Source organism: Pseudonaja textilis, chromosome Z (genome assembly GCF_049901715.1).
Source record: "Pseudonaja textilis isolate UNSWEBS1 chromosome Z, rPseTex1.2, whole genome shotgun sequence".
NCBI classification, from domain to species: Eukaryota; Metazoa; Chordata; class Lepidosauria; order Squamata; family Elapidae; genus Pseudonaja; species Pseudonaja textilis.
In genome coordinates this window covers 31580991-31597082 of record NC_142008.1, presented here as the reverse complement: position 1 = coordinate 31597082, position 16092 = coordinate 31580991, and the positions used below count along the sequence as shown (strand labels likewise).

Here is a 16092-nt window from a genome sequence, read left to right as displayed (position 1 = left end):
GAAGTAACAGGCAGTAGAGAGAAAGCAGAGCTGCTTAATTCAGTCTTAACACAAAAAGAAATTATAGCCCAACCTACTAAAACATAACTGTAAAAGATAGACTAGGACTAAAGATTAAAATAATAAAGAAAGTGGGAAGAGAACATCTGTCTGATCTTGATGAATATAAATCATTGGGATCTGATAGATTACATCCCAGAGTTAAGAGCTGGTAGATGTTATTTCAGAACCATTGTACCATATCTTTCAAAAATCCTGGAGCATTGGGGAATTACCTGACGACTGGAAAACAGCTGATGTTATTCCCATCTTCAATAAAGGGGTGGGGGGGTGGGGGAACAGAACCAGGAATTTACAGATCAATAAGCCTAACATCAATACTTGGGAAGATACTGGAAAAGATAATAATAAAGATCCATGGACATCTAGAGACAAATAAAGCTATAATTAGAAGCCAGCATGGATTTGTTAAACACAGATCATGTTAAACCAATCTTATTTCATTCTTTGACAGTGATTAAATTAGTAGACCAGCGAAATGCTGTGGACATAATATACTTAGACTTCAGTAAGGCATTTGACAAAAGTAGATCACAACCTATTACTTAATAAGCTGGAAAAACGTGGGGTAGACAGTATCACCACCAGATGGATTTGTAACTGTACAAACTATATTCAGCAAGTAGTCCTTAATGGTGCTATAGCTACATGAAGGGAAGTAAGCAGTACTACAAGATTCCATCTTAGGCCCATCATTCTTCAATATCTTCATAAATGATAAATGTTGTCCCTCTGCAACAATGTGAAATTTAATGTGGAGAAAAGCGAAGTTTTACACCTAGGCAGGAAAAACCAAAGGCACAACAGCAGATTAGGCGAAACCTGGCTCAGAAACAGTAACTGTGAGAAGGACTTTTGAGTAATAGAGGACAATCAGTTAAACATGAGCCAGCAGGGGAAGCAGCCAAAAAAGCTAATATAGTTCTTGGTTGTATAAACAGAGACATAGAATCAAAATCACATCAAGTATTAGTACCGCTTTATAAATCCACATCTAAAATATTGTATCCAGTTTTGGTCACCACATTACAAAAAAGATGAGACTTTGGAAAAAGAGCAAAGATGAACAACTAAGATGATTGGGTATGGTTAATCTAGAAAAAAGAAGGATTGGGATGACATGATTACAGTATTCCAGTGTTTGAACGGCTGCAACAAAGAATAGGGTATCAACATTTCCCAAAGTACCTAAAGGCAAGACAAGAAGTAATGGATGGAAACTAATCAAGAAAAGAAGCATCCTGGAATTAAGGAGAAACTTCCCAACGGTGAGGACAATTAACCAGTGGAACAGCTTGTAGGTGCTGTTGTAGGTGCTTCATCACTGGAGGTTTTTAAGAAAAGACTGGACAACCACCTTTCTGAAATGGTATAGGATCTTCTGCCTGAGCAGGGATTGGATTAGAAGACCTCCAACATCCCTTCCAGTTCTATTCTGATTGATACTTTAGAACATGGCAAAAACTTGATCTACTCTAGTATTATGAAGAATTTCCATTTATTTACAAAATTCTAATGTAAAATATTTCCAAGTATGTGAACTAATTTTATATTTACTGTCTAATCAAACATTCTGGATAAAATATCATCCAGAAAAATAATTTCTAAATGATGCTGTTATATGTACATATATTTACAAAATGTGAAAACTTGTTCTTTTCTTTAAAACAATTGTTTGGCTTTTGTCATATACACTGTGTAAATTAAAACTATAATTTCTACATTAGGGTTCTAATTTTATATATACCTGCTTTCAAGTAAGCGGTACAGAATTCAAAGTGACTTTTAAAGTAATATAATTTTTTGCTGCTAAATTAAGGTAATTATCTTTCTAATGTGTCTATTTTAAACATATATTCACATTTTAGGTCTCAAAAGTTTTGGAAAAGCAAGATGCATTTTTTACTGATGTACTAGGATTCCTATTTAATTCTATACAAATTAACAGGGGGGGTTGACTAGAAGACCTCCAGCCCTATGATTCTGGGTCAAATATGTTGATCCACATAGGAAATAGTTCTTGTTCTCAGCACTCAACAACTGTTTAAATATGAAGTTGCTCTGAGCATTTCTTTGAAGTATTCCAAGTTTACAACAGCTGTATTTGGAACAGGAATTGCTCAGTTGCAACCTTGATAGACTTAAAATACTCATCAACTCATTTATTATTTGAAACAGCAGTTTTGACCCCCAAATAGGACATTTTGTGCATAAAACAGTTCAAATCCAATCTTTTGCACATCCTATTTTCTTTACACTGTTTTTAAGCATTTTTATACATCAGTATAAATTAACAAACCTTTTATAATTATAAGTGCTGGAAGTACTATGAAAGTCGTTAATTAAGTAGTATTTCATAAAATACAGAAGAAAAATAGATCCTAATCTGGGAAAATTAACTGCCTCTGAATCCCAGTGAATTTCTACTGATTAGAAAACTTAACAAATTAACATGGTTGTTATTAGAACATTTCTATGAAAATAGTGGAATAAGCAATGCTTAGCGTACTTTAAGTGACAAAGTAGTTACTATATTTTTTTTAAATATAAAAGGTTGCAAAAGGTAGTTATATTAGTATAAATCATGACCTGGCCAGGCAGATGCTCTTTCATATCCTAATCAGACATAGACTACTGTACTAAACTTTGGTAAAAGAATTACCAAATATATTACATAAATATAAGATTAATATGTTCTTTGAGATATAAAATTATTATTTTTTTTCAATATTTCACATTTTTTCGTGTTTTAAGGAGCAAAGGAAGTAGATACATAATTAATGATCAAGGCTGAGAATTCAGAAAACCAGATTGAAATATTAACTATAATGCACATTGCACTGAGAAATTTCAAACTACAGCAATGATTATCATCAGCAAAACTGCACATAGCATTTAGCAATGTGATTCAGAGCAATTAATCTCTCCAGCCCTCAGTTTTTTTCATTCCTTAAAATAGAATACAGATGCAGCTTTCAGTCTGAAAAACTAATCTGTGTGTGTATGTGAGTTGGTGAGTGTGAGTGACAGAGAGAAGGGGGGGAGGAGGAGAGAGAGAGAAAAACTTTTAAAGTCAGCCACAAAATCTTTGAAGATTTCATTGCAATGGCTTCCAATAATATAAAACTATGAAGATGCATGTTGAGTTCTTAAAAACACCATCATCCAAGGATGATGGTGAGAAATTCTACAATAAAAACTTCAGTCATTTTGCTGAGCATGGTTTTGCCTCCTTTTGCTTTTTGATATTATAGGCATAATATTAATAAAGACTTTAAAATATTCAGAATATTAATACTTGTAAAATATATAGAGCAATTTAACTGGGGAGCTGCCCTCCTCAATAAAAAACCTCTCCTATGAAAAGCTATACTGATAAAAGATCAAATAATTCAACAATATGCATTGGTATTTGTAAACATAATGCACTGGTATATGTAAACATAACCAGAAATGAAAGTGCTTGGCATGCGTATGACACATCTGAAAAAAAAATCCCATTGACCCTAAACAAGATCCTAATAGCTTTTATTAGCTGCAGATAATTTCTAAGAATTGCTTAAATAGGATTCATTCTCTATTTATTTATTTAGTAAATGTATATGGCCATTCATCTCATGAATATGACTGGGCGGATAACAGTCTGCTGTCTTTTTTATTATCAGCAGATTATCATAATCTATTGAAAATCTGATGGTACACTGTTACACTAAAGTAACAATTCTAAAGAAGAATAGGAGATGTCCCATTATTTGCAAGCCAAGTTACGCAGGGCTGCTGTTTATTTATTTATGAACACAACAAATATTAACAATTGGGATATGACTTTAATATAGTCAAGAATGTTTCCATAATGTTTTAACATCTTATATTTTAAACTTTGAAAAGATTTATATGTTATCAGAATTTAGTGCTTAATAATGTGCACTTATAGAATTAATACATGCACTTACAGGATTCAGTTATGGGATTAATTTTAGACCCTTTGGTTAAATAAATGGGTCACTTTAAAATTTCAGAAACAATAAAGAAGAGTTTCTTTGGTAAAAAATAAAAATAAAAGCCCAATTTCAAGAAGTACAACTGAATTGTAACATTTTTAAAAGCTGATACAACCTTACTAAAAGAAATTATACACAAGATAATTAAAAACCAGAAAATAATGGCAAAACAAGTCATCTTAATGTCTCACCATAAGAATATACATGAAAACCTCTTTTTTCTTGTGAAAGTTTGTGATTTTAAAAAATTACACTATATAATACACTATTGTGTTTCAATATACAAAAGACAGACTCGTGTATATTGAATATAAGTCCCTAGCTCCTGGTATGACAGGGAATGTACTGATTTCTTTTGCATGCTTACTTTTCATGGGTCTTTCATGCATTTGCTGTAAAAGAGGCAACAAATTCTTTCTTACTAAAAGTTAAATCTGAAATGCACTTAAATCTGAATCCAGACTTCATACTGTAAAAACTCAAAATCTAAATCCAAAATTCTAATGGGATTTCAATAAAGCTGAAGCAAGGATATATTAATGAGCACTCAGCACAATTAAAAGCCTCTTAATACAATCATTATTCGGTAACTTTGCATAGCTTTAAAGAATAATTTCAAAGGAATCACATTGCAGAGTAGGTTCCATTTTTCATCAGAAGATTATATAAAGTTGGCTATTCTACCTCGTTGCTCTTGCTTTGTGAAAGAGCCAGGCTATCATTTGTCAGCTCCTCCTCATCAACACTATTTCTGCTAAGAGCTTTGGTTTTTTTCTTCTTGGATTCCCCATCGCTAGCAGCACTGCTATCTTCATCATCATTGGCTTCCTCTTCATTGTCATCCTCATCACTTCCACTCCCATCATCTTCATCATCCTCATTGTCACCATCACTCCCTTCTCTGCGCAGTGTGTTTTTCCCCTTCTTTTTTCCTGCAGTTGGGCGCCAATCATTGTCATCTTCACTGTCATAGTCATCTATATCGTTTAGTTCTTCCATAGATACAAAATCTAAAAGAGGGCGATTTCTTCTCAGGTTCCACTTTTTTGGCTCATTTGTGTGCTCATCAACACCAGCATCTCCTTCATTGGGCTTCTCTCCCTCTTTTTCTTTCTCCTTTTTCTTTTTTCCCTTCTCTTCTGCTTCTCTATCTTCCTCTTCTTCATCCTCCTCTTCTTTTTTCTCAGTTTTAATAGTCCTTTTCTCTGTTACTGGCAGTTCTTCTCCACCTGAATTTTTAGGTTTTTCCTCTGCTTTTTTTCTTTCTTCATCTTCTTCTGCCAGCTCTTCCTCCAATATGTTTTCTTCTGATTCACTACAGGAACCTTCTCCGCTATCCTTTGATCCATCTTCACTGCCATGTCCACTGCCTTCAGAATCTGTTGAGCATATGAGAATTTAAAAAAGGAATTCCAAAATAAAATGTACTAAAAAGAAAAAAAGATTTTTTTAAAGAAAGATTGAGGCAATCTTCTTCGTCAAATTAAATATTATTTTCTTAGTAGCCAGTTACTTTTATCTGGGTAATTTTTTCCCCTTGAAAAAACATTTTTATAATAAAAATCTATGAAGATTGCTTTTTAACCTTCCAGAACAGTAAGAAGCTGTGTTTCTGTCCCATTTTATGACATGGGCTAATTTAGTTATACAGCTCAGCACCCAACTTGTTTTGTTTAATTCTGCTAGACTAACTGACTAACTGAATAAGTGATTTAAACAGATCAATAAACCATTTCCTACAATAATTCTTTCTAAACCAATTACAATTCTTGAAATGATTAAAACAATCATATAAAACTTTTTGTACATTGTCATTTTACTATATAAAGATTATAGTGTAACTGCATTTAACTGTAAAAGAAATCTAATTTATTCAACATATACATTGAGTTTTATTTCCTATTTTCTCTAAAGATGTGATCAGGATCTTTTTGGATGAAGAGAAAGAAAAACATATAAAGCAAAATGTTAGGATTTATTTGGGTATAGTTAAGCCACTACTCTAATCTTTGAAACTTTAATTGTTGTTTAATAATAAATAGGACACAATTGTGTTATCATGTTTTATAATTTATATAAAGAACATAACTCATAAACAGGTGTCTTAGCTATGGCTACTTGGGAATATTTTTGTTGAAAAAAACAACAATACTATTGTTATACTAATATACTAAAAGGATACAAACGTAACTAGATGTATATCTTTTATGCAGATATACAGAATAGATAAAATTATAAAAAAATATGAAAAGGTCTTGTGTAACATGCAACAAAAAAGCAACATAGAGAGTCATCTGAATGACTTCATTTTTCCAAAGGCCAGAGCATGACAGTACTGAAAGCTAAGACAAATGGAACTACAAGAAGGTGGTCCACATCTATGCTCCATCTTTTTTTTAATAATTTCCTTTAAAAACCCTCTAGATTTTTTCCCCCATTTTAATATACATATGCCATTATTCTTTGGAATAAAGCATTTTAACTAATGAATAAACAGAATAGAACAGAACTGCTGGATTCAATAACACATTTTGATAATTACCAGTGTTCCATATTTAATTGGAATATGTATGATATTAGTATTATAATAATTAGTATTTTATATGAAACCTCATATGCTCAATTGTTGACACATATGGCAAAATTTAGCAATATCTAGGAGAAAAATGGAGCCACATATCATTCTCAACCAACAAACAGTAGAGCTTCTAAATGCTCCAAAATTCAAGGCAATATAGAGGAATCTTCTCCCTGATTTTCTAGCAGCAGAAAAGAAAGCTGAGGAACAGAAGTTGTAGAAGAGAAAGCCATCACAAGCACCAATTAACAAAAAGGCAAACTGAGACAGGACAATTAGATAGAAAGCTTGAATGCTACTGGAAATATTAAATGTCTTGTTTTCATCTAATGTGTGTATAAACTGAGGAACTAAAACTATAACATTAAATAAGAAGTATAAATATATTTTCTAAGATAATATTCTTGTTAAAATATAGGTGGAAAGTACACACGCACACACACACACACACACACACACACACATATATGCATGAGAATATATATCTATATGCATGCTCACAGATGCTTGCATTGTATAGACACTTTTTTGTGCATCAAAATAGCTGAAAAAATCTCAGCAGGTAGCAGACTTGGTTAGTGTTTGGATGAGAGTCCTCTAGGAAAAATCAGGGCTGTATTCCTAACTCAACTCCTGATTTTTTTAAATTATTGTAGAAAATAGTGGCAAACCTCTTTCATACAGTATTGCTGCCAAGGAGGTAATACAATATGTCCATAGAATCAGTAATGGAACTCAATTAAAAGGATATGTTATAATTGATGAATTTTTATGGTAACTTTTTTTTGCTAAAGTCAGTCCCGATTACGCATCATTACCAAATATTCTTGCTTTTTTGCAAATTAAAAAAGAATAATTTGGCATGTGAAGGAACTTTACAAACCTAAAATCTATGCATTATAACATATACAATGTTAGTATGCTAAATGAAAAATGTAGTACTATTATTTATGTAATAAATTTATATATTGGTTCTCAAAAAAGATTTCTGAAAAAAGAAAGGTAATTAAAATATGCAACTTTTTTGAGTGACTGATATTAATATTGACTCAGTAATAAGTAATGTCTATAATATTCACATGTTCACCAGGATAATTTGATTACCAAGTATCAGTAAAATATTTAATTTTATGTATACAGATGTATTACATATAGAATGGTACATGTTGTGGTTCCTCTCCTACCACATACCATTTTCTCCAGTGAGACAAAAAGTGACCCTGTAAGAGATTCACTCTCCTAACACAAAACTGGATTGCTGACTGGATTGCTCATTCAGATCACTATAGCTGGAAAAAGGAGTTTCAAAAAAAAAATTAAAAAAATATTTCCATATTTTTTTAAAAGGAAAATTCCAATAGTTTGTTGAACTTATTTTAAAAACTTTGGAAGGGATATTTAACTCATTTGACTTCTAATTGGTTTGTACATTCTTATTTATTGTGATACTTAGTTGCTGTCTCAGATCTGTCTCAAGAGGAGTTATCAATTACTATAAATTCACTGTAATAAATACAATGGATTTATTGTTCTTGAGGCAAATTGAAATGTCAAAGTAAACCAGAATATGGGTGAGAAAAAGCATGGCAAAATCCTGGACTTCTTGGTTGAAAACCTAGTTAGTCTCCCAAGCCTGAGGATAGAGTGATTTTGATACCATCTTTATTTTGTCTTGTTTTATTTTGTATTTTACTTTTCTGGTTAGTTGTATGTTGGTTTTTGGTTGTAAGTTTTTGTACATTTAAGTACATTTTTGGGACTTGGGCAGCTTATTAATTAAACAAACAAATAAACAAGCAAATAAATAACAACACCAAAATTATATTAATGTAAAAAGGTAATAAGGCACAGCGTTTCCTATATAAAAATGATAAGAAACAATTTTCATTCAGGACAAATCTCTAATTTAGATTGCATGTCTAAAGTTGCATAAATTAGTCTGAAATACTGATATTATAATTAATCTCCTGTCAGGTCTCCAGTAAAATATAACTCAAGGCTTCACATCATGGACTGCAAGGAAGACTGTTGTAATATTATAAACTTCAGAATTTTGAAGAACTGAAAATGATGAATGAGTTTTAACATTGTTATGTATCAACACTGGCAATCTGCAATAACCATTATTTGTTCATATTAAAATGACAGTCCAAACTAACTTTGGGAAAAATGGAATGCTGCATTTAAGTCATTTTATAAAAAATACAAAGTCATACTCAAATAACAGCACTTAATAAACCTAATGTAGATTAGTCAAGTATTTAAAAAAAAACAAGAGAAGTGGAGGTTTTTTACCCACTTTAACCTGTTATCTCCAAATATCTCTAACTAGCATTCCTATAATTTCTAACCAGGACTTCTAAGACTATGAATTCTGGGAGTTGTAATCCAATGCATTTGGGGTTCACAAGGTTGGAAAAGTCCTCATCAAGTTTCAAGAATTTAAATTAAAATGTTGCATTGTTTAGCGATTTACCTCACAAAAATGTTACAGACTAAATTAGCAATGATTTATACGAAGTCAGGCAGCAAGTTTCAAGATTAAGAATTTGAAACTTCATATCTGTTGACAGATGTATGAAAATATAACTGCCTTTTCTAACTTTGTGAACTCCACTTGAATCTTATCAGAGTATGATGGACATTTGGCTTAGGAAAACATCTGAATAGGAAAGCTGCCATGTGATATGACATGTGTATAATTTTTTTTTTAACTGTTGCACTGAAAAAGTAATTTCAAATATAAAATTGTTACAGTGCTACAGTGTTTACCGGTGAAGATATAAAGGATGATTGTGTATATCTTGTATTAATTCTGATATTACATATATGATATAGAATAAACTTTAAATGAGCTTGCCTAAGTGAAAATGTATATTCCAATGGGATAGATTTCTCCCAAGGCATTTTCCTTAAAATCAATAGCTTATCATGTACAGATATCCAAATAGCTATTTAAGTAGTCCCTAATTCAGCTGCTTACCTACTTTGACTTTTATGAAAATAATAATGTGGTAAACAATCTGAATGTCATACAGACAATATTCCAATTCTTCTTGTGTTTACAAAAATAATATTTATACTTTAGGCAATAAAAATGTTTTTACCTATTGTGGGAGGATATCTGGGAGATGTATTAGATAGTAGCACTGATTCAATAGTATATTTATCTATAAAGCCTGACATCCCCTAAATGTACTATCATTATAATTCTCAGAATGCCCCTAAGATTATATTTGATAGAAACTTCCTAGAGCAGTACCATGTTTCTAACACTGGTCATAAATTCTGAGAGTCACAGTCACAATACATACAGAGGATGTCAACTTGGAGAAATATGATGTAAAAGATAAAACTTACATTCCATAATCCAAATATATGACAAATTTATATAAGGTACACAGCCACTATTTAGATTTGTTATAGCCTAAATGAACTTTGATTCACCCCAACAAAAAAGAATTATCAAATTAATATTTTATAAATTTTTATTTATAAATAATTTGAATATTGTCATGGTACTGATTGATCACTTTGAATGCAGTCACCAAACTATTTCAAATTAGAAAATTAGAAATTATTTTTTTATGCTAACATGAAAAAATGCTATTTACCAAGATAGTGATCAAATTTAAATTAGCTTAATGATATATAGCATACTTTGATAAATTTTACAGCTGTTATATGTTACATATCAGAGATGAGAAAACTTTACCCCTATAAATGCCAGAGAACTAGAATACCCAGCATCCATACTAATGCACTCAATAAATGGTGTGCTGAAAATGTAATTCAACACTGTAACTCCCAGTTTCTTTGACCCTACTTACCTTGGTTATACTCCAACTGTTCACTAATGATAATGACATGAAGTTTACCATGTTAATAAAAATAATAAATAGAACCTATTTAATGTGACATGATCATAGTGACTTCTACTCAAAAACATATAAGCTCATAACATTACACATAAACAAAATATCTACTTCACATAGAACTAATCCAAATTTATGTTAATTAATAGACTATATTTTCTAAAGTTGCAGAGATTTTTAAGTTACCTATATTTGTCATACTATAATGATTTTGTAATTGTCCAATGATCAATAAAAAGCGTATTGGATTCAACAGTATTATTTTGAGCAATCTGTTGTTCCATTACCAACTATAAAAATGGTTGGAAATATTTCCTTGTATACATTTATATATAAAGTGCAGTGAATAATTCTTAAGTGATTCATAGTGTATATTCAAATCTGCACTTACAAGATATATTAACCTGTGCAAGGCAAAGCAATTATTATATAGAGTCCAAATTTCATTTCTCATGTTTAATTCTAGTTCAGCTCGATTTTGGGATTCATCAGTTGGAGGTCCATACACAGTATATAACTCTATATGCCATTACTTCAAGGTATGCTCATGTGCCATGCTTCATTGCTACATTCCCATCAGAAATTTTTTCTTGCCTTCTTGGTTTTTTTTTAGATTTAAACTAAAGATTTTTAAAATAAAAAGTTAGATTGATAGAAAGTTCTGAAGTCTCTAAATAAAAATAGTCTTAATATCAAATTATGTAAATCTTTTACTGGACTACTAGAGGATATAATAGAAATTGGCTAATATCAATTATTCAAGGAAGAAAATGGCTGAGATTAAAATAAGGGTTATTTTCATTATTATATTATTATGCAATATGAAGCAATCTGGATAACAGTTCCACCTTAATTCCTGCACTATACATATAGTCCTTGACTTACAACAGTTCATTTAGTGACCGTTTGAAGTTATAACATCACTGAAAAAACTGACATGACCATTTTTCATGCTTATAATCATTACAGAATCTCCATGGTCACATGATCAAAATTCAAACTGACTCATATTTATGACAGTTGCAGTGTCACACATGACAAGTGTCATGTAATCATCTTTTGTAACCTTCTGACAAGCAAAGTCAATGGTGAAATCAGATTCACTTAACCACTGTGTTAGTAACTTAACAACTGTAGTGATTCACTCAAGATCTGTGACAAGAAAATGGAGAAAAATTATTTAAATGTTTCATTTAGCAATAGAAATTTTGGGCTCAATTGTAGTTGTTAAGTCAAGGAGTATCTGTATATGAAATTAAGGACAGAACCGATATCATGAAAGCTGCATCACTGAGAGGACAAAATTACCCAGAATGCTCATGGGTTGAACATATCAGGTATATTCTGACAGAGTAAGAGTACTCATGGAAACTGATTACTCACAAATGCAGAAGAAACCAGACAGGTCAAAAAAAGGAAAAAGAAAAGGGATTGGGCTAGAAAAACTTGTAAAAAGACTGATAGCAAGAAAAATAGGGTTCCTTACATCTCATATTTTAATATATAAAGGAGACAGATAAAAGCATGATGCTCTCTCTATGTCTTATTAATTGACTTGCCTCAATTCTCAAATTTCATAAGTGTCAGAACTGCTTTCCTATTTCAATAGTCATTTTCATATTCCTTGATAGTTATTCTGTATTCATTCACTATGACCTATTTGGTTTGATTCAATCTATGACATAAACTCAGTCACCCTGATTTATAAATTGTACATATATGAACCCAGAGTGCCATATTCATCAAATCATTATTGAATGTCCTGACTCAGTACAATGTGTAAATCCAGTCAGCACTCAGCTATGATTTACTGAATACATTGTAACTGGTTTGTTTGCCATAGTTGCTAAATCCAAACCAAACAAGGCACATTATAATTCAGGGCCATGTGTGAACCCACAGTTTTATGCATTATCTAGATACCATGACCCCCTTCCCCAGGAATAGTTAAGGCACATTAAAAAAAAGACATTTTAAAAAGAAAAAATAGCAAACTGATTGGGTGAGAATCAATTTAAACTATTTTAAAACACGAGGAGAAGCATTTATTTACCTGAAGCATCTCCAACCTTAAAGTCACTGTCATCTGAACTGTCATAATCTAAAGCTTCCAGTAGGGAAGCTGCCAAAGGCTTCACCTGCCGCCTCTTCGAGCTACGATCCACTGCAGAAAAGAAGAAAGAGAAGGAGAGACGCACGGTGTTTTTTTTTTTGGGGGGGTTGGAAGGGGTGATCATTGGGGGCTATTTTAAAGGGGAGCGGGAACAAACAACATGAAAAAAAACCTCCAGATCCATTAAAGCAATGCAATTTATGCTCTGGAAAAAGTGGGTAGAAGGAAAGGCTTCGTCCCTTTGGGGAAAGCGTGTTAGGGCGGGGTGGGGGTAAAACCGCAATAAAAGTGCCCCCATATGACGGGCACAAGGAAAAGGGATACCCGCGATCTACTACCGGAGTTAATGCGGTAGGGAAAAAAATGCCAAATAGATGCGGGCATCAACGGCGGGAGAGACGCTTTTGCTGCCAGTTATGTCAAGGCTGAGCTTCAAGAGCACCGAAGGAACGGCGGCTCTTTCGGGCGAAGGGGAGCGAATAAGGAGTCGCCGCTGCAGGGTTGCTGCTGGACTTACTCACTGAATCCGAGCAGCTGCTCCCGGGCATGCAGAAAACCGCCTGTACCCGTCAGGGAGCTTCGCTCCCCTCAGACCGCAATCGCGCTAGGGCTCAATGGGAGGCTGCGCGATCCCCTAGGCCAATTCCGTAACCCAGACAATAGGCGAAATCGTGCCCCGGATGCAGTTCTCATCTCTCCAAACCCCGCTCAGGCCGCTTCCGCTGGGTGATTTCACTACGCGCATGTGCAAAAGCTTTGCGCAGGCACTCTGTACCAACACGAAGTTTTGCCCGTCTTTGGCTCAGAGAATCATGCGCTCTTTGAGTGGAAATGCGCTTTCCTATTCAGCACCCGCGGAAGCTGGAGAAGTCGCATGTGGGTGTGGCTACCTGTTTCTAATCTCTCCCTTTCTCCGCGTGCGCAGTCCTGTTTCTGTATCAGGTTATTTGAGAGTATTTTCATCCTTATAATCGAGAAAAGACGTGTAATACAAGAACTCATGATTTGAGAACAAACATTAGCAAGGAAAATATCTTGCCATGTCCCACTATGCACATCAGTTGCTCCAACCACCCTTTTAGACTCAGTCTTTATGAAGATCCTTTTTAGAAGTTAGCTTTTTATATACAATTTCTTGTATTCCACCCTTCTTATGCTGGTCTTTGACCACAAAAAGGGCTTGATTTGATTTGAATTTTTAAAAAGTGGCTGTCTTAAAAAAAGTAAGACCAGCGATGATGCTTATTAAGAACAAGATCTTTTCAAATCTATTAATCTAATAATCCCTTGTATCATAACAGATGGAATAAACTGTCATAAAATTGCCTCATATCAGGGAAAGGTTTGAAAAAGTTAGAGCTAGTTAGTATTCAGTTGGAAACTCAAGAAATCAGAGCTGTAAACTAGCTTGAGTATTTAAAAAATAACAACCTGAAAGTAATGGAAAGCCTCATAATTAGCAGGAGCCAAATTCATACTAGAGAAAAAGAATTTCTTCTTTAGTAAATATCAAAGTGATAAAGAGATAACTGTCAGGCCCAAGCCAGGGTCACATGTAAAGTTCCAGTTAAATTCATTTATTGTTCATGCCTATGGACAGGAATCTAATCAAGGGTTCTCTGATAAAAATTCTTCAGTTTTGTGATGCGTAATCAATGTGGTTATATGAAAATTCTGCCAAGGGCAACAATAATGACCAGGTATCTTTGCAATAGGTATAGAAATATCTTAAGGAATTTGTTACAGCATTTGGTTAGTCTTCTCTGTCTCATTATTGGATTGTGTTGGGGTGAAGAAAGGCTTACTTGAACATTCAAAAAATGGAACAGTGCCAATCAAAATCTGGAAGCAAATTTACCCCTATCAAAAATTAGTTTAGATAACATGTCTCTATAGTGCAAACCATGGGCCAAAATAATTTGACCAAAACAGATTTAACAGATAATCAGAGTTGGAAGGGACCTTGTAGGTCATCTAGTCCACCACCCCCACTCAAGCGGGAGACCCTACACCATTTCTGACAAATGGCAGTCCAATCTCTTCTTGAAAGTCTCAACTGATGGTGCTCCCACATCTTCCGAGGGCAAGCTGTTCCATTAGTTGATTGTTCTCACTGTCAGAAAGTTTATCCTTGTTTCCAGGTTAAATCTCTCCTTGTTCAGTTTCCATCTCTTGCAAGGGATGAAGTGAGCCATCTTAGTAAAGAGGATCCACTGCAACTAATATGGATGTTTAGTCACTGACTGAGGATAAATCAGTAATAAAATCCAGAGAGATTGTATGCCATGAATAATATGGCACAGGGGATGTATTTGTAACAACACTATTAGTTTCTGTTGGGTGGGATCAAGCCATTCTGCAGATGTGGCAAGATGCCATGTAGCACTTGATGTTCATTGTGATTTTAGGACTCCAGAAGTCTTTTAATGTTCTATGCAGCATTTTGAATATACCACTTTCTCCCACTATCTGGTTATAGAATAGAATAGAATTCTTTATTGGCCAAGTGTGATTGTACACACAAGGAATTTGTCTTGGTGCAAATGCTCTCAGTGTACATAAAAGAAAAGATACATTCGTCAAGAGTCAAGAATCATCAGGTACAACATTTAATGATAGTCATCTGGTACAATAAGCAATCAAATCATACTAGGAAACAGTCAATATAAATCATAAAGATACAAGTGACAAAGTTACAGTCATACAGTCACAAGTGGGAGGGGATGGGTGATAAGGAGTGATGAGAAGAGTAATAGTAATGCAGACTTTGTAAATAGTTGGATTAGTGCTGAGGGAATTATTTGTTTAGCAATTATGGTGAAAAAACTGTCCTTGGGTCTAGTTGTTCTAGTGTGCAGTTGTTGTTTTGAGGGTAGAAGTTGAAACAGTTTACATCCAGGATGTGAGGAGTCTGTGAATATTTTCACAGCCCTCTTTTTGACTCATGCAGTATGCAGGTCCTCAATGGAAAGCAGGTTGGTAGTAATTGTTTTTTCTGCAGTCCTAATTACTCTCTGAGGGTACACCATAATTGCTAAACAAATAATTCCCTCAGCACTATCCAACTACACTGCTCAAAAAAAGGGAACACAAAAATAAGACATCCTAGATCTGAATGAATGAAATATTCTTATTCAGTACTTTGTTCATTACATAATTGAATGTGCTGACAACAAAATCACTCAAAAATTATCAGTGGAAATCAAATTTAGCAACCCATGGAGGTCTGGCTTTGGAGTTACACTCAAAATTAAAGTGAAAAAAAAAATACTACAGGCTGATCCAACTTTGATGTAATGTCCTTAAAATAAGTCAAAATGAGGCTCAGTAATGTGTGTGGCCCCCACGTGCCTGTATGACCTCCCTACAACACCTGGGCATGCTCCTGATGAGGTGGCAGATGGTCTCCTATGGGATCTCCTCCCACACCTGGACTAAAGCATCCCCCAATTCCTGGACAGTCTG

At 33.7% G+C, this 16092-nt stretch overlaps 1 protein-coding gene across 7 annotated transcripts in view; it reads right to left on the bottom strand.

Annotated features, from left to right (window-relative positions):
• PHF14 (PHD finger protein 14) overlaps positions 1-13327 on the bottom strand; it is a 142804-nt gene extending 129477 nt beyond the window's left edge. For 4 of the 7 annotated variants that reach the window (XM_087916516.1, XM_026706333.2, XM_026706336.2 and 1 more), the window contains exons 1-3: positions 13145-13326; positions 12568-12678; positions 4746-5440 (exon numbers count right to left, since the gene is read on the bottom strand). In XM_087916516.1, coding sequence (XP_087772642.1) covers positions 4746-5440; positions 12568-12678; positions 13145-13175 — 837 coding nt within the window. In that variant the 5' untranslated portion in view covers positions 13176-13326. Of the gene's footprint in view, positions 1-4745; positions 5441-12567; positions 12679-13144 lie in introns of all 7 variants that reach the window. The other 3 variants (XM_026706335.2, XM_087916517.1, XR_015740114.1) reach the window with 2 other exon arrangements.
• Positions 13328-16092: the final 2765 nt, after the last annotated feature.